This window comes from Salvelinus namaycush, chromosome 39, assembly GCF_016432855.1.
Source record: "Salvelinus namaycush isolate Seneca chromosome 39, SaNama_1.0, whole genome shotgun sequence".
In the NCBI taxonomy this organism is placed as follows: Eukaryota; Metazoa; Chordata; class Actinopteri; order Salmoniformes; family Salmonidae; genus Salvelinus; species Salvelinus namaycush.
Window position 1 is genome coordinate 23,248,903 of NC_052345.1, and position 21,129 is coordinate 23,270,031.

Consider the following 21,129-nt stretch of genomic DNA (forward strand, 5'->3'; position numbering starts at 1 on the left):
ATCAGTCTCAGCGCAATTCCATTATCGTGGAATTGCCCCTATTAGAAAAAAGACCACATTGACAAATGACTCCCCGTAAGATTTTTGGATCCAAAATAGACATTGACCATCTGTTTGTTTCAAATAGAACAGGGACCTAGTGTGCTACTTATTCTGTTCTCACTAAAACCCATTGCAGTGGGGGTTTCTGAATTGGCTCAGTCTTTGTCTGGGGTTGGATCCCAATCTTCTCTAACACTGTTCTAATGGTCTATTTTCCACTGTCTGTGTCTTAGATGTTCCTCACCGTGTACCTCAGCAACAATGACCAGCATTTCACAGAGGTGCCCATTACCCCGGAAACCCTGTGTCGTGATGTGGTGGAGCTGTGCAAGGAGCCGGGGGAGGGAGAATGCTACCTAGCTGAAATGTGGCGAGGCTCAGGTGAGTTTCAGAACAGTTGTGACTCAGTCTTCTCAATTTTATGCCTTTTAAACTTGTCGTAAAGTGACAACTACTTAAGGATCAAGTTTATTGGACAGTAAAACGAGACAGTAAAGTAGGAGAGGTGCTAGAAGGGCATGGGCCAGATTCAAACCCATGCCGACACCGTAGTCATGTGTGAGGCTGTGGTATCACTGCTAGACCAGGCAGGACATTTCCTGGCTAACTTTTGATGTCAGTGTTTACTCTAGGTTGATGTTATGCGGGGCTGCACTCATCCAAGTGTTGAACTGAATGAAGCCAATCAAAGGTTTTCAGTGGTGGGTAGGAGGAACCCCAAAAAATCTTGTTCAATGTCAACTTTGGCCCAGTTCCATTTCACTCCCTAGCCCCTACAACTTTGGTGTTCACTAATCTTAAAGGTGACGTAATAGGTAAAAGCAGTATCACTATCCCGTCAGATGTGAATACCTGAGGGGTAAAGGTTGGGGGTAAGAGGCAAGGGACCAAAATGGAACCGTGCCTTGGACTCAAGAACCGCTTACTCAGGCATCTTTCTTTGTCACACCAGAGCGCGCCATTGGCGACGGAGAGCGAATGCTGGACGTGCTCCAGTGTTGGGGACAGCAGAGGGGGGAGGTGCGCTTCCTCCTGCGCCATGACCGGGCACCCTGCAGAGAGTCAGGTGAGAGCCACAAACACACATTTATCGATGCCCATCCACCACCAGTTCCCTGGATGGTAAATAGTGTGGTAACTGAATGTGTCAAGCGTAGCCTGAAAAATGGGAAAGCCTGGGTAGGCAGGTGTGTTTACTGGCTGTTATGTGTGTGGTGTACACAATGTTCTAGTCCATTACAGTTGAGCCAAAGTCAATACAGCCAGCTACTATTCTAACTGGCAGACACACTTCCTAGTCCCCATTGTTGGGATGATGAATTTCAATACAATTGTTACCATCTTAGAGTTGTTACATGGTCACAATTGGATTTTACTTTTTTCTCTCCAAATCAATTCAATCATTTTGCTTTGTATAAGGATTAGAATAACTGTCGCGTGAAGTAAAAACTCAAAATGATAAAGAAAATGAGTGATAAGATTGTATATCTTCATGTTATTTGGTGATGCATGTGGTTTTGACCATGGCACAGTGCCAAGCATTCTAAACATCGCTGAGATAATTAAAATCGCCATAATGTTTTGCGGCTGCTGGGAACATAGTTATTTAAGAACAGGGTACACTCTAATTTTCTGCCTTGCCTGCATTCTCTCAGGCCCAAAGGTAACTCAGGATTTTTCTGACTGGCTGCGTCCCAAATGGCCAATGGGCCCTGGTCACTGTGTAGTACACAATAAGGAATAGGATGCCATTCATGATGGACCCTGTGTGTGGTGGTGATGATATGCCACAGGCAATGCCATGCCACCCTATGTGCCACATGGCCCACACATACTAAGGCTTATGTAAATGCGTGGCAGAAAGATTCTTTAGCCATCCTTAATCCTTCTTTTGCTGCTTTTGCGTTTTCTTCTATATTTTGTATATTTTATATGAACTTGCCATAAACCAGTGGCACTATTGTCATAGGATCCGTTGTGGTTGTAATAACACAATCCAGTTTTTGAACACACCCCCATATGATGTACAATATTTAACACTTTAACACTTTAAAGGTGCTACACATGGGATTTGTATTTTATTTTTGCATTGTAATTTCAGAAATATTATGTACATTATCTGCAGTAATAGTGTAATGATAGTGTTTCACAGTATTACTTACCGCCAGTGTTGTGATTGGCTGTGATATTCGCCTATTGATATTCGCCTATCCTGCTAGGCCGGCATCTGTTGTCAAAATGGGGAAAGCTGTTTTGATTTTGTGGCTGTGTTTAGGGGAAATCAGGTCAAGTGGCCAATGTAGAAGTTGCTCTGTCATTTCCTGGGTGCTAAAATTCTACACTTTTCACTCAATTTCAGTTTGTGAGAAAGCAAACACTGAATAGTGTAGGGAATCATTGTAGTGTCTAAATCGCTGTGAAATATATTTTCAATAACAAAAAATAAAGTTGTTACTGCTGTTTGAAGGTGGTGGACCAAAACCGAAAGTAAAAGGTTCAAGCGCGAATCTCCACCATGTTACGGGGAAATGGGATGCGGGGGAGGGGGGTATTTGTTTTGAATGCAGCCTAGTCCTGTTGCAATTCACCAAGCTTCCACATGTGTAAGCACCTTTAACCTTTCTAGCCCAGGGGTTCCGCTAGCGGAACACCCACAACATTCCGCTGAAAAGGCAGCGCGTGAAATTCAAAAATATTTTTTAGAAATATGTAACTTTCACACATTAACATGTCCAATACAGCAAATGAAAGATAAACATCTTGTTAATCTACCCATCATGTCCGATTTTTCAAAAATGTTTTACAGCGAAAACACAACATATATTTATGTTAGATCACCACCAAATCCAAAAAACACACAGCCATTTTTCCCAGCCAAAGATAGTAACACAAAAGCAGAAATAGAGATAAAATTAATCACTAACCTTTGATAATCTTCATCAGATGACACTCATAGGACATCATGTTACACAATACATTTATGTTTTGTTCGATAATGTGCATATTTATATCCACAAATCTCGGTTTACATTGGCGCCATGTTCAGAAATGCCTCCAAAATATCCGGAGTAATTACAGAGAGCCTCGTCAAATAACAGAAATACTCATCATAAACTTTGATGAAAGATACATGTTTTACATATAATTAAAGATACACTGGTTCTTAATGCAACCGCTGTGTCAGATTTTTTTTAACTTTAGGAAAAAGCATACCATGCAATAATCTGAGACGGCGCTCAGAAATACACAACATTTCTCCGCCATGTTGGAGTCAACAGAAATTACATCATAAATATTCCCTTACCTTTGATGATCTTTCATCAGAATGCAGTGCCAGGAATCCTAGTTCCACAATAAATCGTTGTTTTGTTCGATAATGTCCATTACTAGTGTCCAATTAGCTACTTTTGCTAGCACTTTTAGTTCACATGTCCAAACGCTGGCGCCGGTCCAGGCGAACTCGGACGAAAACTTCAAAAAGTTATATTCCAGGTCAAATTAAGTAGAGAATCAATCTTCAGGATGTTGTTATCATATATATCCAATAACGTTCCAACCGGAGCATTTCTTTATGTCTGTATAAGTAATAGAACACATGGCCATATCATGACTAGCGCGCATGACCAGGAACTAGCATTCTGCCAGACCACTGACTCAAATAGCTGCCATCCGGCCCCACATCACACTAGAGGCTTCATTCCACGTTCTACAGACTGTTGACATCTAGTGGAAGGCGTAGGAAGTGCAAACAGATCCATATATTACAGGGAATTGAATAGGCGATGACTTTAACATCGACCCTTCTCAGAATTCTCACTTCCTGTTTGGAAGTTTGCCTGCCATATGAGTTCTGTTATACTCACAGACATAATTCAAACAGTTTTAGAAACTTCAGAGTGTTTTCTATCCAATAGTAATAATAATATGCATATATTAGCATCTGGGACAGAGTAGGAGGCAGTTCACTATGGGCACACGATTCATCCAAAGTGAAAATGCTGCCCCCTATCCCAAACAGGTTTTTAACAACTTCACCTTGTAGTCTTAGGTACTGTAGCATGCTAACCGTTAACCGCCCTCTCAGCTGGGTTGTATTCATTACGGAAACCGTTTACCGTTTAAGAACCAAACGGAAGCAAACAAAGCAAAACATGTCTATATTGGACAAATTCAGGTAGGTCCCTCTCCGTTTTTGTTCCATTTGCTTCCGTTTAAGAAACGTTTTGCAACAGAATCGGTGTAATGAATACGCCCGTGTTAATGGTTAAAGTGAGCCCATAGGGAACAGTACACTACTTTCATTGCTGTGATTTTAGTTTTGTGCTTGTAATTTCTTCTGCGAATATCCGCATTACGTTTTCATGAGACGATTAGCTAAGGACATGTTCTTTTCAATGGTATCACTATGTGATGCCCCCGCATAACTTAGTCCTTTATGCAACTTGAAAACAACAGAAAACCATGTCTTTCTTAACGAAAGCTTTCTGGTCACTTGAGAACCTTGTGTAGTTCCATGTGTTTGGGTTTCTAGTTGCTTGGAACGGCCCCCTACGCAGGACAAAGCCATATTACGCAACAGAACAGTGCAAGGGGTATCACAGCACAAAGGCTTTATTATTTGTTCTTGGGACACGATTGTAGTCAATTACAACCAGTCTGGCTTGGCTCCCTGTTTAGCTTGTGCCGTTATTACCATATAAGGTGTAGAATTTGGGTTGTATAACTCATAAGCCTGAGTTGTGACCCCCAAAGAGCTTATTAAAGGGATCAGCCTTTTTGGGTTACCCATATAAGGAGTTCGCAAAACAGCATTGCATAACTGTCAGACACTGGCACGGGAAGAGCAGCTGTGTGGAAGAGGCCTGGTTCTTTGGCTGCTCAACCAGTTATTACATAATGAGCAGTTCTACAACTCATGCTTGTCCTTTTCATCCCGTATCCTCAGAGTATGACCCCTATTAATGGTGCAGTGCTCGGGTCTTGTGTCGATTTTCCGGTCACGTTTGTTCCAACTTTGGTCATAAACAGACTGTAATACACAAACAAATTGGAGCCCCCTTTTAGCAGAGATGCCTCCAAATGTGGAATTTTCCCCAAATAGCAATTAGCTTCTTACCTCTTTATACTTCCCATGATCAGTTGTGAAGTATAATGCACGTCCCTCTCCAACAGTTAGATATAAACACACACACTCACAAGACCGCTGTATTTTGTCTTGTATAGGCGGACCAAGGGTCTCCGATCACTCCGCTAAAAGGAACATGGTCAAGGTCCCTGTGGACCGATGCGTGGAGAATGGGGTGAGTGCAACAACGGTACTACAGTAAAATGAAGGAAGATAGAAGCCGATGGTTAAATGGTATGGTGTGACACATTATTTGTCATCATTAACCCCCCCCCCGCCCCCAGGTGGCACCACCTTGCATGGACATCACCCTCTCGGAGCTGCAGGAGTTGGCGTCACGGCAACAGCAGCAGATCAATTTGCAGCAGCAGCTCCTGGCCTCAAAGGTAGGGCAAGACATTGGCCATGTATCAGCATGATAAGTTGTGGGTAATTTGTGACTGACCGACTTGGCTATAAATCATAATCAGTAGTTATTTATGATGCAAGGGTGCAGTCGATGTCAAACAAGCCCGTTGACTCGTTTGGCAGAGGAGTACAGCCACTAAATAAGGTCAAGACATCTAATTCTTCACCTTGTCTCATGTCTAGGCCAGCGTGAGGCAGATGGGCCTATATGGCAGGGGTCTAGATGAGACAATGTCCAATAAAAACAAGTTGTTTCTTTCCCTTTCTTATTAGCTTGACATAGGCTTCCAGTTGAATAGGCCTGCTCTAGAGTATGGTTCCTGTCAAGGTTTCTTCCTAGACAGTTCCACTGTCTCCTCTGCCTTCTGTTTATTAAGCTCAATTAATAAAGACAAGTATTTTTCTTTAAAGGCACGGGAAGGGCTGTGTGTTCTTCTACACTGAGTTAGAAGGTTACAAAGGCTACATTAAAGGATGCTAACCTCTCACCATTACCAGTAACAGGGAAGGTTAGCATTTGACATTTGAGTCATTAAGCTGACGCTCTTATTCAGAGAGGGGGGAAATCATCGTTGTGCTTCTGACTTTCTCACTCATCATTATTCATGCTTCATTTAGGATTCATTCATAATCATGGCACCATCCATGTGAATATAGAAGTGTTCAGAAACATCTTCTATTCTCACATGCACGAAAAGTGACTCCAAAATGACAATACATTATTTAGTTACTATTGGGCAAGACATGATACAAAAGATACCCAAAACAAACTGAAAATGCTGAGTTTGTGTAGTCATTGTGTGCCAGGGATATGGGACCAAATACTACTACTTTGACTACATTTAATACACCATGTGGGTATTATTAAAAACTTTAACCTGAAAATGTTTTCTTGTTTGGTCGGCTAGGAGCAACGTCTGCGCTACGTGAAGCTGCAGGAGCAGCAGCAGCAGGCGTCAGAGCATGAGAGACTACGGCAGCTTCGTGAGAACGCTGAGAACCAGGAGACCAAGCTGCGGCGGGTGCGGGCCCTCAAGGGTCAAGTGGAGCAGAAACGCCTCAGCAACAGCAAACTGGGTCAGTGCCAATGGGAGAGCGAGGAGTCAAGACACTCGATGAAGAGGGGTTTGGGGAAGGAGCTGAGTAGGACTTTCTGGGTGACATGTTTTTTTTCCTACTTGACACACTTGACATTTTCTTTTAGCTGATTGGCTTAGGCCTACAGTGTACAACCAGCTAACTACTTTTGGTTCAAAAGAAGATTCCAGGTTTAGGTATCCAGAATATTATTTTGTCCAGTTATCTGTGTGTTCCCGAGAATGTACACCTGACGGTTATGGGAACCTGAAGGTGCAATTTGGTGGAATGTTAGCAAAAACATTTCTCAAATGTTTATATTTTTTTGATCTACCACACCAGACGTTCACAGAACATGTTTAGGTTTAAGATAAAATATTGACGTTAACGGAACATTCGATTTTGGTTTGACCTAACACATCATTAGCATTCTCTAAATGTTACTTTTCAAATTTGACTAACGTGCATGTCTGTCTGTGCTTGTGTGTGTTTGTTGATTTGCGTGCGTGCGTGCGTGCGTGCGTGTGCGTGTGTGTGCCTGGCTGTATAGTGGAGGAGATAGAGCAGATGAACGGGCTGTTTAAGAGTAAGCAGTGCGAGCTCCTGGTGGCCGTCTCGAGAGTGGATGAGCTGAGCAGGCAGCTGGAGACCCTGAAAAGCGTCAAGATGGAGCCCTCTCATGACGGCCCGAGCTCCGCCGGCGAGCTGGAGCGTCTTTACAAGGAGCTGCAGGTAAGAGAAGATCAGATTTGTCTGCTTCCACAGAAGTTTCTTTTTGTGGCATTTACAGGTAGACTCTGCAAAATAACATCATAACCACAGCACTGATGTTGGGTGATTAGGGCTGGTTCACAGTCGGCATTCCAATTCCCAAAGGTGTTCGATGGGGTTGAGGTCATGGCTCTGTGCAGGCCAGTCAAGTTCTTCCACACCGATCTCGACAAACCATTTCTGTATAGTCCTCGCATTGTGCATGGGGGCATTGTCATGCTGAAACAGGAAAGTGCCTTCCCCAAACTGTTGCTACAAAGTTGGAAGCACCGAATTGTCTAGATTGTCATTGTATGCTGTAGCATTAAGATTTCCCTTTACTGAAACTAAGGGGCCTAGCCCAAATCATGAAAAAGAGCCCCAGACCATTATTCTTCCTCCAACAAACTTTACAGTTGGTACTATGCATTCAGGCAGGTAGCGTTCTCCTGGCATCTGCCAAACCCAGATTTGTTGGTCGGACTGCCAGATGGTGAAGCGTGATTCATCACTCCAGAGAACGCGTTTCCACTGCTCCAGATACCAGTGTGCAGCTGCTCGGCAATGGAAACCCATTTCAGGAAGCTTCCAACGAACAGTTCTTGTGCTGACGTTGCTTCCAGAGGCAGTTTGGAACTCGTTAGTGAGTACTGCAACCAAGGACAGATGATTTTTATGCATGGCTGTGTGCTCAATTTTATGCACCTGTCAGCAACCGGTGTGGCCTAAATAGCCGAATCCACGAATTTGAAGGGGTGTCCACATACTTTTGTGTGTATATATCGTGTATAACCCCCAGAACAAAACTGCTGGCTCTGAAGTTTTCTTTTCACACTGTCCTTTTCAGCACGGTTCCAGCAACTATGGTGGGTATGTAACCAGGCAAACTCAGTAGAGATTGGTTTGGCTCGTCTCAGTAGTGGGAAAATCGCTATACACACACATAACGCTGACTCGAGCTCTTTCTCCCTTCTCCCCCCGATTTTAAGCTGAGGAATAAGCTGAACCAGGACCAGAGTGCCAAGCTGCAAAAGCAGCGTGAGAGCCTGAGCAAGCGCAACCTGGAGGTGGCCACCATGGACAAGCGAGTGGCCGAACTCCGCGAACGCCTGTGGAAGAAGAAGGCAGCGCTACAGCAGAAGGCGAACTTGCCCGTGAGTCAGGTCGAGGTTCAAAAGCTTTATTTGTTCCCTTAGGGCAGTGTTCATCAGACCACATTTTTTGGAACTAAGCTTAGGAATGGGGCCAGGGAAATGTACCACCACTCCAGTTCATAGACGGGGCTATCGATGCGAGACAGTCCATGAGATACATGTGATGTGCGCAGGAGTAATATTTTGTTGCCCCCCCCCCCCCCCCCACCATGCAAGTAAAACATTTTAGCAGCCCCCTCTTGACAGCGGCGACAGCAGATAGTTGAGACCCCGACTGAGTTCCTAAAAACATTATTATTCTATTAAAAAAAATATGGATATTGATCCGCGGGCCGCCAGTTGCCCATCCCTGGCCTACATAGGGTGACATAACATATAAGGCTCATAATAAGATATTATAAAGGCTCATACATGCTAATAACAACTAATAAAGATTCATACCTGCTAACTTTAGATAATGTGTTACCCAAACATTCTCTCCAGGTCCCCACAAAGAGCCAGGCCCTGCAGCCATGTGGCCCTTCCAGGGTGGCGGCTGTGGGCCCTTACATCCTGTCCTCCACTGCGGCCCCAGGGCCTCCGGTGCCCAGCCGACAGGAGCTGCTGATCAAGCCTGCCTACCCCGACGGCACCACCACCTTACCCATGCCAGACTCCTCCATGAAGGCCCCTCCTAGACCGCTTAAACCCTACTCAGGTAAGAATGTTGTTTCGTTATGGATGATTTTACTTTGTGTTCAATTGTGACTGTATGTGTGCGCTTGTGGCTGTGTTAGTGTGCATGTGTGTAACTGTGTAGTAGCAGATTGTGTATATCTGCCTTTGCAATTCAAGTGCTCTTTCCATGTGTTAACACTTCTCCTAGCTCTGACAGGTTTTCAGTCATCCAAGACGTCTAAGCTGTCCGACTGGTCCAGCTCCAGTGCAGAGTCCAGCGGCAGTCATCATGGCATGTCCTCTACTCTGCCTCGCATGTCCAGCCTCTCCTCACAGGGCTCAGGTAACCATCTTCCTTCGACTTGGCTAGGAAACAGGGTTGGGGTCAGTTCCACTGCATGAATGAACAAATCCTAATAGAAATTTGCGCAATTTTGAATTAATGAAGGGAGTTCTTGCTAAGGCCATATTATTTCATTAATTTAGAAATGAATGTCAGGTCACCCCCTGAGATGTAGTATAGTGTTTTATTAAACTGATGCTGGGAATATATTCAAAATAAAGACTGGCTCCAGGTTACAGTGATTTGTGATGTGTATGTGGTTCTGATCATCTTGATGTTTGATGGACGTCATATGGTTTGGATAATGTTCTAATAATGTTCTGATTTGGATGTCCTATGGTTTTAATAATGTAAATGTCATATGGTTCAGATAATGTTCTGATGTGGTTTCCTCTGTGGTTGCAGGAGATGCCGAGACCCTCAAGGACCAAAAGGGCCGTCACATTTCTATGTTTGACGCCCCGGCTCCCCTCCACTCACAGAACAATCAGAGCAGCGAGGACCTCTTGAGGGATACCCAGGTACTGCACTGATTTTCAGAAGCATTTTTAGGAACGTTCATACAATATACTTAAAAGATGCTCCCTTGCCATGTTCCTCCCTACCGACTTCCATTCTTCCTAGAAATGATCACAGACCCACAGAGAATGTGGTCAGAGATATAGATTATTCTGCTTTCCATTTTTTTTGTATTTTTCCATAAATGCCCGATTAGTCAATGAAGCAGCTTCAATGCATTTTTGATATACAGGGTTGTATTGTTTTTTTGGTTGGAGCGTGGTACTTGCAACACCATTTGTAGGTTTGATTCCCTCGTGGCCCTCATACTTAATACTGGATATGTGTTTGAACAGTTGCATTGGATAAAACCATCTGTTAACTGACATTGTTGCAGTTATATTATTATGCATTTAATTTATCATACTATGTATGTTACCGTCTTCTTGACTTGATAGGCGGGTGGTAAGGCTCTCGGCAAGGTGCCACCTCCTATCCCTACCAAGCCCCCGACCTTCGGCAAACCGCCCTACAGCACGGGCACCTTCCCGGGCAAGGCAAAACCGTCTGCCTCCCTCCATCTGTGTGCACCTTCGCCCATCGCCATCCACAGCCACACCCTGCCTCTGCCCCCCAAGCAGGAGGCTCCTCCGGCGGCTACGGTGCGCCCCTTCACCCCGGATCCTCCAGAGTCCACAGCAGCAGTGCCTGTTCTCCAGAAGCCACAGACGGTGGCGGCCTCCTCCATCTACTCCATGTACACCCAACAGCCCAGGACAGGCGGGGGCACTCTTACACGCACGCAGCCCAGAGGTGAGAGAAGGAGCCGTGGGCTACTGTAGTGTCTTGGCTACTCCTGTAACTCCTGGATCTTTACTATGTTACTAAACTAAGTAATTTGTTAAAATCATTCTGCATTTTCTGTTATTGTTTTGGAAAATACCTGCCTTAAATTTCCCTACTTAACAAACTTACACTGTTTTAAAAGATGTTAATGGTGATTGTGTTAGCATGCTAGATTGACCATTCACTCTCTCTCTGATAGTGTATGGAAAGCCAGTCATCTCAGGCAGTGGGGGGCAGCAGTCACTCCTCCAGGACTCCACCTATTCGGGGGCCGGCGATTTCGAGGTGGACCAGGGGGGTCCCGGCCTGGCGTCTCCGGCCCCTGAGAGCCAGTGGGGCCAGGAGACGGAGCGGGCCCCTCGTCCCCTCAGCCCCACCAAGCTACTCCCCTTCATTTCACACCCTCACCGGCACCCCAGCGACGCCGACCTGGAAGCCCTGCGCCGCCGACTGCACCATGGCCCGCGACCCCTCAAGAAGCGCAGCTCCATCACAGAGCCTGAGGGCCCCGCGGGGCCCAACATCCAGAAGCTTCTCTACCAGAAGACCACACTGGCCGCCATGGAGACTGTTTTGGGGTCCCCCTACGAGGGTGAAGGTGGAGGAACATGGAAGGAGGGGGCCAGTGCCGGTGGAGCCCCAGACCGCACTGGTACGTCCCAAGTTTTCACCGCTGCAGCGTCCCTCGCTGAGACCGAGGAAGACGCACAGGTGCCCCCTCGCTCGCCCATCCCAGAGCCCTCTTCCTCCTCCAGCCACACCATGCCCCCATCGCTGGAGGAAGAGGAGCTGGAGCCCTGCCACCCGCCCCCCCATCAGCCAGAAGCCTACTTGGAGGAGTACCCGCCCTACCCACCCCCTCCATACCCCAGCGCGGGGGAGCAGGACTTGGGGGAGGACACCCTCAACATGAAGGCTCCGGAGGTCGCGGGACAGGTCACTCTGCCACCGGTATGTAGCCACAGCAAATACCCCATACTAGCGTACTACATAGTATGAGGTCATGTTTTAGCCAAACATACTAAAAGTTGTGCTGGTATGGATATTGGGGTACATGGATGGTGAGATATTTGGTATTGGGAAACCATTTTGACTGATGTATTGTTTGTGTGACATCCACCTTAGCCAAATACATTTAAACTCAGTTTTTCACTATTCCTGACATTTAATCGTAGTAAAAATTCTGTCAGTTAGGATCACCACTTTATTTTAAGAATGTGAAATGTCAGAATAATAGTTGAGAGAATGATTTATTTCAGCTTTATTTCTTTCATCACATTCCCAGTGGTCAGAAGTTTACATACACTCAATTAGTATTTGGTAGCATTGCCTTTAAATTGTTTAACTTGGGTCAAATGTTTCGGGTAGCCTTCCACAAGCTTCCCACAATAAGTTGGGTGAATTTTGCCCCATCCCTCCTGACAGAGCTGGTATAACTGAGTCAGGTTTGTAGGCCTCCTTGCTCGCACACGCTTTTTCAGTTCTGCCCACAAATTCTCTATAGGATTGAGCTCAGGGCTTTGTGATGGCCACTCCAATACCTTGACTTTGTTGTCCTTAAGCCATTTGCCACAACTTTGGAAGTATACTTGGGGTCATTGTCCATTTGGAAGACCCATTTGTGACCAAGCTTTAACTCCCTGACTGATGTCTTGAGATGTTGCTTCAATATATCCACATAATTTTCTCCCTCATGATGCCATCTATTTTGTGAAGCGCACCAGTCCCTCCTGCAGCAAAGCACCCCCACAACATGATGCTGCCACCCCCATGCTTAACAGTTGGGATGGTGTTCTTCGGCTTGCAAGCATTCCGCTTTTTCCTCCAAACATAACGATGGTCATTATGGCCAAACAATTCTATTGTTGTTTCATCAGACCCGAGGAAATTTCTCCAAAAAGTACAATCTTTGTCCCCATGTGCGGTTGCAAACCGTAATCTGGCTTTTTTATGGTGGTTTTGGAGCAGTGGCTTCTTCCTTGCTGAGCGGCCTTTCAGGTTATGTCGATATAGGACTCGTTTTACTGTGGATATAGATACTTTTGTACCTGTTTCCTCCATTATCTTCACAAGGTCCTTTGTTGTTGTTCTGGGATTGATTTGCACTTTTCGCACCAAAGTACGTTCATCTCTAGGAGACAGAATGCGTCTCCTTCCTGAGCGGTATGACAGCTGCGTGGTCCCATGCTGTTTATACTTGCGTACTATTGTTTGTAGAGATGAACGTGGTACCTTCAAGCATTTGGAAATTGCTCCCAAGGATGAAACAGACTTGTGGAGGTCTACAATTTTTTTTTCTGAGGTCTTGGCTGATTTCTTTTGATTTTCCCATGATGTCAAGCAAAGAGGCAGTGAGTTTGAAGGTAGGCCTTGAAATACATCCACAGGTACACCTCCAATTGACTCAAATTATGTCAATTAGCCTATCAGAAGCTTGTAAATCCATGACATAATTTTCTGGAATTGTCCAAGCTGTTTAAAGGCACATTCAACTTAGTGTATGTAAACTTCTATCCCACTGGAATTGTGATACAGTGAATTATAAGTGAAATAATCTGTCTGTAAACAATTGTTGAAAGAATTATGCACAAAGTAGATATCCTAACCGACTTGCCAAAACTATAGTTTGTTAACAAGAAATGTGTGGAGTGGTTGAAAAACAAGTTTTAATGACTCCAACCTAAGTGTATGTAAACTTCCGACTTCAACTGTATACAACATATACGGCCACCTGAGGATCTGTCTTTTTCAGCCATCTGCGTTTGAAGGGTGTCAAATCCACTTGTCAGTATGGCTGTTGCGGTGACCATATTACCTCCACAACGGCAGTCACGAGTCATGACCGCAGTAAAATTCCATGTAACCGTCGAGTCACGGTCATCTCCTCTTATGCACTCTGGACATGCGTTGGGGGTACCCAACTCGCCTGGTACTCAGCGCTCTATTGTCCCTCTAGTCTAACCACTCTGACATAAATGCAGTGGAAAATCACATCCAACGTTTATCAGTACAGTATCATGCTTTTAAAACTCACCTCACTGTGATTGGTCAATTTGAAGAAAGAAGTTCAGCAACAGCTTGAAACTCACTGGAAAACATGGTCATTGTGGGTGTTGTTTCAAAGCCTAACGCAACAAAATGGACAGCGCTTTCTGAGGTGATGAATCTTTCAAAATCCCAATACGCATATTAGAGCTTATGTATACGCATAGGCCTGTATATGAAATGTGTGTTCTTATAAACCCAGACTTTTCTATATGTAATCCAGTGGGAAAGCAGGGTTTTGATGGTTGCCACTAAAGAGGATACTGCTACTATATTTTATTTTCAGCTGCTCATATTAAGTACATGCTCCACTATAAATCTGGAGTAGCCTACCAGTCCGCCATGGCAGGAAAGCGGCCTCCATTCACTATTCGAGTGCAGATGTTTTTTGTCCCTGTTCCTGGCCATTTGATTCATTCTAAATCGATACGAATTTTACATCAAGTAAAATATATTTTGATTTGTTTTAACACTTTTTTGGTTACTACATGATTCCATGTGTTTTTTCATAGTTTTGATGACTTCACTATTATTCTACAATGTAGAAAATAGTAAAAATAAAGAAAAACCCTGGAATGAGTAGGTGTGTCCAAACCTTTGACTGGTACTGTATTAGTCAAAACGAGATTAAATTGATAATAGTCTGATGGGTGAAAATATGACCGCTTGATGAGAGGACAGCATGTGCAGTCTGAGGCAAGGAACAAGGGCGCAAGCTTTATTTGCGACTTTCTCAAATCATCAATAGCTTATCATGCAGCCCATATACAGTGGGGAGAACAAGGTAAACAGGTAATGAGTGGAGAACAGGAGGGCTTCTTAAAGAAAAACTAACAGGTCTGTGAGAGCCGGAATTCTTACTGGTTGGTAGGTGATCAAATACTTATGTCATGCAATAAAATGCAAATGAATTACTTAAAAATCATACAATTGGATTTTTGTTTTAGATTCCGTCTCTCACAGTTGAAGTGTACCTATGATAAAAAATTACAGACCTCTACATGCTTTGTAAGTAGGAAAACCTGCAAAATCGGCAGTGTATCAAATACTTGTTCTCCCCACTGTATGTTTTGATTTCTGAGACATTCTAAGGTTTGTATCATTCACAACTAAAGTTGTCAAATAACGCTAAATCTAGTGTATAGGACCTGTTTCAAATGATCAGTTTTACGCTCAACATAGCCACTTCATATGTGCACTCGCTCCGGAATAGGAAAAATATCCTTTGCTTTATTCAGCTACAGTGCATTCGGAACTATTCTGACCCCTTGACTTTTTCCACATTTTGTTACTTTACAGCCTTATTCTAAGATGGACTACATTTGTTTCCATTTTCTCATCAATCTACATGCAATACCCCATAATGACAAAGAAAAAACTGTTTTTTATACATTTTAGCAAATGTATAAAAAATATTTACACAAGTATTCAGACACTTTACACTGTATTTTGTTAAAGCACCTTTGGCAGCGATTACAGCCTCGGGTCTTCTTGGGTATGACGCTAAAAGCATGGCGCACCTGTATTTGGGGGTTTTCTCCTATTCCTCTTCGCAGATCCTCTCAAGCTCTGTTAGGTTGGATGGGGAGCATTGCTGCACAGCTATTTTTCAGATCTCTCCAGACATATTCGATTGGGTTCAAGTCCGGGCTCTGGCTGGCTGGGCCCCTCAAAGACATTCAGTGACTTGTCCAGAAGCCACTCCTGCGTTGTCTTGGCTGTGTGCTTAGGGTCGTTGACCTGTTGAAAGGTGAACCTTCGCCCCGGTCTGAGGTCCTGAGTGCACTGGAGCAGGTTTTCACCAAGGATCTCTCTGTATTTTGCTCCATTCATCTTTCCCTCGATCCTGGCTAGCCTCCTAGTCCCTGGTCTGAATACTTATGTAAATGTGATATTGGCAACAATTTCTAAAAACACTTTTCGCTTTGTCATTATTGTGTGTAGATTGCTGAGGGGAAAAATAATATTTAATCCATTTTAGAATAAGGCTGTAACATTAAAAAAATGTGGAAATAGTCAAGGGGTCTGAATACTTTCCGAAGGCGCACTAAGTTAAATTCCATTCTTATTACTATAAAACCATGTAATACTGTATAAAATAATAGCATAGGAATTATAAACATATCTTGTTTGCTAAATGAACTAGCCTACAGCCTATGGCGCATAGCCAAATAACGTACCTAGATCAAATCATTCTGTTCTTCTGAAATACATTTTCTTCATAATCATAATGTTTTAGACCTGCCTAAAATAAATAATGGATTTATTGTGATAGTGTATATTAAATAGATGTCTTAGACTTAAAAAAAATGTTTAGATGTTCCAAAGGCGCACATCAGCGGCTTGTATGCGGCTGTATGCTTGGAGGCCTGGAGATGTTCAACATGTTTGTTAACTCACTGTCAGTTACCGTGAGACCGGTAGTCTTTTGAATGACAATAACTGGCTCACAACATTTCATGACCGCCACAGCCCTACTCGTCACTTAAATCTAGTTGATTGATGGTTTTCATTTTACTCCTGCGACTCTTTCATACTCTTGCTTGTGCCTGTAATTTTTTCCGGTTAACATTACGACTGTGGAAATGTTTGTAATGACCTGTCAAACACACCCCGGTAATGGCTGAAATGGGCTCAATGGAATACATTGGCTTTCTGTTGACTATAAGAACGCTAAAGCTTCGTCTGGGATTTAACACAGTCTCGTCACTTACATCACAAGAAAGCGAATAAATATAACTTTATTTTGATGGGTGTTAGTTTTTTGTGGAATTGAAAAGTAGTAATTTAATCCAGTTGAGGAAAAAAGATAACAAAATAGTTAACGAATTAGATTTCCCTGAAATAAAGCAACTTCCCTAAAATAAACACTCGGATTATAGTGATATTATGTCCAATTTCGCAAACAATGTAAAGTATGTTTAGACGGGTGTATTCTAAAGCAAGCGTGTTTATTTTTTTTATCCGAGGGTATCCTGCTATTTACACACTTGTTGAATTATGCAAGAGAATGTGACAACAGTAATTAATGAAGCAGTCTAGACAGTGCAGGTGGTTGCAGCCCTGTTCCACCCCTTTATGTTAATGGGTCATATATGCAAGTACATCCAGTGTATTTATGCATATGATGCACATATAATTCTATTTTTTAACACACACCAAAAAAAAAATACCTGATACAATTTTTAAATGTATATATTGGACAAATTGAATACCTGCATTTCCACAAGTCCCTGAACTGCATTCATGATTTGTCTGAGCCAGTAAAATGTTTTATGTGCTATAATTTAGTCAATATCTGATGGATAATACAAATTCTAAAAGTTTGGAGGATCTTTATCCATTGTCCAACTGTTGCATTTATTATAATTAATTTTAAAACCTTTTAACAATTTCGATGACCATAGCTAGCAGATGTCACTGCATTTATATTCTAATTGTGAAACATCTACACTCCTCTACTCCGACTCCACTCCTGCAGGGCAAGAGGACCAACCTGCGGAAGGTCGGCTCGGAGCGCATCGACCACGGCATGCGAGTCAAGTTTAACCCCCTGGCCCTGCTGCTGGACTCATCTCTGGAGGGCGAGTATGATCTGGTGCAGAGGGTCATCTATGACGTGAGTAGTCCCACTCCTTTTAATTGAAGAGATAGTATAGCGTTGGGAAGAAAAGGGAGGTGGGGAGTCAAAGGGCTGTTGGTCAGATTCTCAGTGATGTGAGTTTTACATCATTAGCCCTGCTAATTTCGGCTGTTTCAATGTTAATACCACAGACGACTCTTCCACGTAGACATCCCATAAGCAAAGGCTTTGCAATGCCGCTGCAAGTAATGCTTAAGTAGTACTCTTTAAGCAACAAGAAATGCTGGTCTATGGCCATCAAAATGCTTAGCTTAGAAGTTGCCCTTAGGCACAGTTATAGGACCTGCTAAAACCTACCCAAATCCTAACCTCAACCATGTTGCCCTTAGGGGACAGATCTAAGATCAGCTAATCCCTCCCCAAATCCTAACATCAACCGTAAGGGGTAAAGACCGATAACTGACCGCTTTCTAGGAAATGTCTTGAAGCCTATTAACTTTCCGCCTTATAGGTGGATGACCCCAGCCTACCCAATGACGAGGGCATCACAGCCCTGCACAACGCCGTCTGTGCCGGCCACACCGAGATCGTCAAGTTCCTGGTGCAGTTTGGCGTGAACTCCAACGCTGCCGACAGCGATGGCTGGTGAGCCGTTGTCACTTTACAGTGGCCATTGTCACGTTAGTTGCCGTTGTCCCTTTACAGTAACTTTATAGTGGTTGTTGTCACTTTACAGTGGCTTTATAAAACCTGTTGTCACCCCCAGCAACCAGTAGCACGTCACATCCAATGTTTTCATGTGGCTGATGTTATCCAGTCGCCCACTATTATTAAAGAGTTATTGTTTTTTTTATCTCTCCCCTCCTTCACTCCCCTCACCCATCCTCTTGCTCTCATCTCCTCCAACTCTCCCACCTTATCTCCTTCTCCCTCTGCCCTCCTCTCTACCTCCTTCCCTTTCTTTCTTCCATCCCTACCTCACTCTACCTCTCCGTGTCTGTCTCTCTCCCAGGACTCCATTGCACTGTGCGGCCTCCTGTAACAATGTGCAGGTGTGTAAGTTCCTGGTGGAGTCCGGGGCTGCTGTGTTCGCCACCACCTACAGTGACATGCAGACAGCGGCAGACAAGTGCGAGGAGATGGAGGAGGGCTACGCACAGTGCTCCCAGTTCCTCTACGGTGAGACCGCTAGTGTTCTCTGACTGGAGACAAAGCACAAACATTATTTGCTCAAAACAATCAGTGTGCCTATTACTCTTTTCCCGTGTTGCACTCGACCCCTCCGCTTGTTTACAAAATGTAGCTACCCTCATCTACTCTAACATTCTGCCCTCCATAACACGTTTTAGCGGAAATGGAATCTTAACGGCTTGTTCCTGACGAGGTGGGTGTGACTGTGTCGATGCAGGTGTACAGGAGAAGATGGGCATCATGAACCGTGGGGTGGTGTACGCCCTGTGGGACTACGAGGCTGAGGACGATGACGAGCTGGCCTTCCAGGAAGGCGACTGCATGACGGTGCTGCTGCGCGCGGACAAGGACGAGATCGAGTGGTGGTGGGCCCGCTGCGGAGACCGAGAGGGCTACATTCCAAGGAACCTGCTAGGGGTGAGCAGGAGAGAGTAGCCTGGCCACACATATGCTCTACCCCTAGTTCCTAAGCCATAGGCACTCCTGTAGATCTGAAATGATTGGATAGGTGTAAGAAATGTGGCAGAAATCATAGGCAGGGTGAAGAGCAGTCAATTTGGAATCCAGCAATAGTGTCTGTCTGTGGGCTGCAGCTCCATATTGTATTCAGAGCAGTGGTTTAGTATAGGAAAAGTGGACATACACATATCCAGTGGTTTTGACCAAGGGCCATTTCCACAAAGCGTCTAAGAGGAGGAATGCTGATCTAGGATCTGTCCATATACCTGTAAAACTCCCATTAAATGGCGAGCCTTCAACAAACTCCGGTCACTTCTAATGGCCGGGCATCGCAAAATAAATGCCAGTCTGTATTAATTGTAGGGTCAAAACAGGGTAATTACCAGTAGGTTATGCATACACTGCTCCAGTGGAATTTCACAGCATCTCTACCAAAGAGTTCATAATTGTTTTTCAATCCTCTCTCTCTACCTCGCCCTGGATGATTGATCCCCATCTGCCAAAATGCAATAATTATGTCTGTGTAGCCAGCAAAAGAAACTGACAACCGTGTTTTTATTTATTTAACCTAAGGCAAGTCAGTTAACAAATTCTTATTTACAATGACGGCCTACATAGAGGTTGGATATTCGACAGACATTCAGCTCTATGGGGCTAGTTAGAGATATATCTCTAACTTCCAACCTCAAACTAACTTTACCATAATCCACTTTGCCGCCTTTGTAGCCTAACATTTGTAGTGCGTTCTAAATGTAAGTGTTTTAATTAGCAAACGGAACTGTTGGTGAACTTATTAATGACAGTAGGTGTTTTTATCAACTTGTAGAGCTAGAAACCCGATTTATAACAGGGTGAGCTCTGCGTATAAAGCAAATAATCGACCGGTTGCTTAAAGTGATCAATTTTGGCAAATGAAATGTGAAAAGTTCTACTCTGAGATGTTGTGAATACTGGCCCCGGTGCTGGAGGTTCGAAGAACATGTTCAGTGAAAAGCAGGGGTGCAACTTTCACTGGGGACGGGGGTACAAAACGAGGCAACGGTGTGCTTTATGACCATGCGGACGCCTCCAAGCGGTCGGGTAGGCTGCTTAGAGTGTTTATCCAACTGGAGAAAAATGTATAAGAATAATTATGTCACCCCCACTTCTAAAAACCAAAATTGTGCCCCTGTGAAAAGTGCAACTTGCAATCTATTTGGGAAGAAATTACCCTCGGGGGTCTACTTCTCTGATTAGAAGACTGGGGAAAATCTAACTGTTGTGTATTGATATTCTAGTTTGTCCCTTTAGGGCACCTGTAACACCCCCCTGCTTACCTACGTTGGAATGCTGGGAATGTTTTGTCCTGTGAAACGCATTAAACAATGCCCACGTTAGTTTCTACTCCCGTCTAATGTCCTGTCCTTATATTAGTTGTATAAGTAATACATTGTGCTATGCAACGCTAACATTTCTTAGTCACGCATGCCTTGTAAAGACCTACCAGCTCTATGCGTAACCTCCTTGACAAAAACTCGTCTGCCATTTCACATATGGAGATCATCCCACATCTGGCAATGATTAATAGATTTCTTTAACTAGTGGGGGAAATCCTGTCACTTAAGAATATTATGTAATAATGCTGAATCTAAATTGAGACATCTAAATGAGAATCTCAGCCCCCTGCTTACCATAGTTATATGATCTTTAAAATTGTATTTTCTTATTTTTAGCTGTATCTGAGGATCAAGCCACGGCAGAGGAGCTTGGCTTAAATTATATCGGCTCACGTTCCACCCTACTCGCTGAAAACTACTCCGACTTGAAGTTCAACAAGAAGTTACTTTTAAAAGGGGAATGAAGAACCTAAAAGTCCAGTGCTACATTTCACGCTTCTGGTCTTTTTGGATGTCAAAGTCAAGCATTCCACTTCAAGCTTTTGGACCTGTCTGTGAAAGACCATATCATGCTA

The 21,129-nt window shown here is 43.9% G+C and overlaps 1 protein-coding gene across 1 annotated transcript; it reads left to right on the forward strand.

Annotated features, from left to right (window-relative positions):
* Positions 1-272: 272 nt before the first annotated feature.
* On the forward strand, positions 273-21,129 carry LOC120032768 (apoptosis-stimulating of p53 protein 2-like). The gene is made up of 17 exons (XM_038978950.1): positions 273-423; positions 995-1,108; positions 5,266-5,342; positions 5,452-5,553; positions 6,484-6,652; positions 7,203-7,384; positions 8,392-8,556; positions 9,040-9,253; positions 9,431-9,556; positions 9,962-10,077; positions 10,513-10,867; positions 11,100-11,851; positions 17,427-17,564; positions 18,040-18,173; positions 18,541-18,707; positions 18,937-19,136; positions 20,891-21,129. Exons 1-17 carry the CDS (start codon positions 276-278, stop codon positions 20,930-20,932), a joined length of 3,201 nt encoding a protein of 1,066 aa, XP_038834878.1. The 5' UTR covers positions 273-275; the 3' UTR covers positions 20,933-21,129.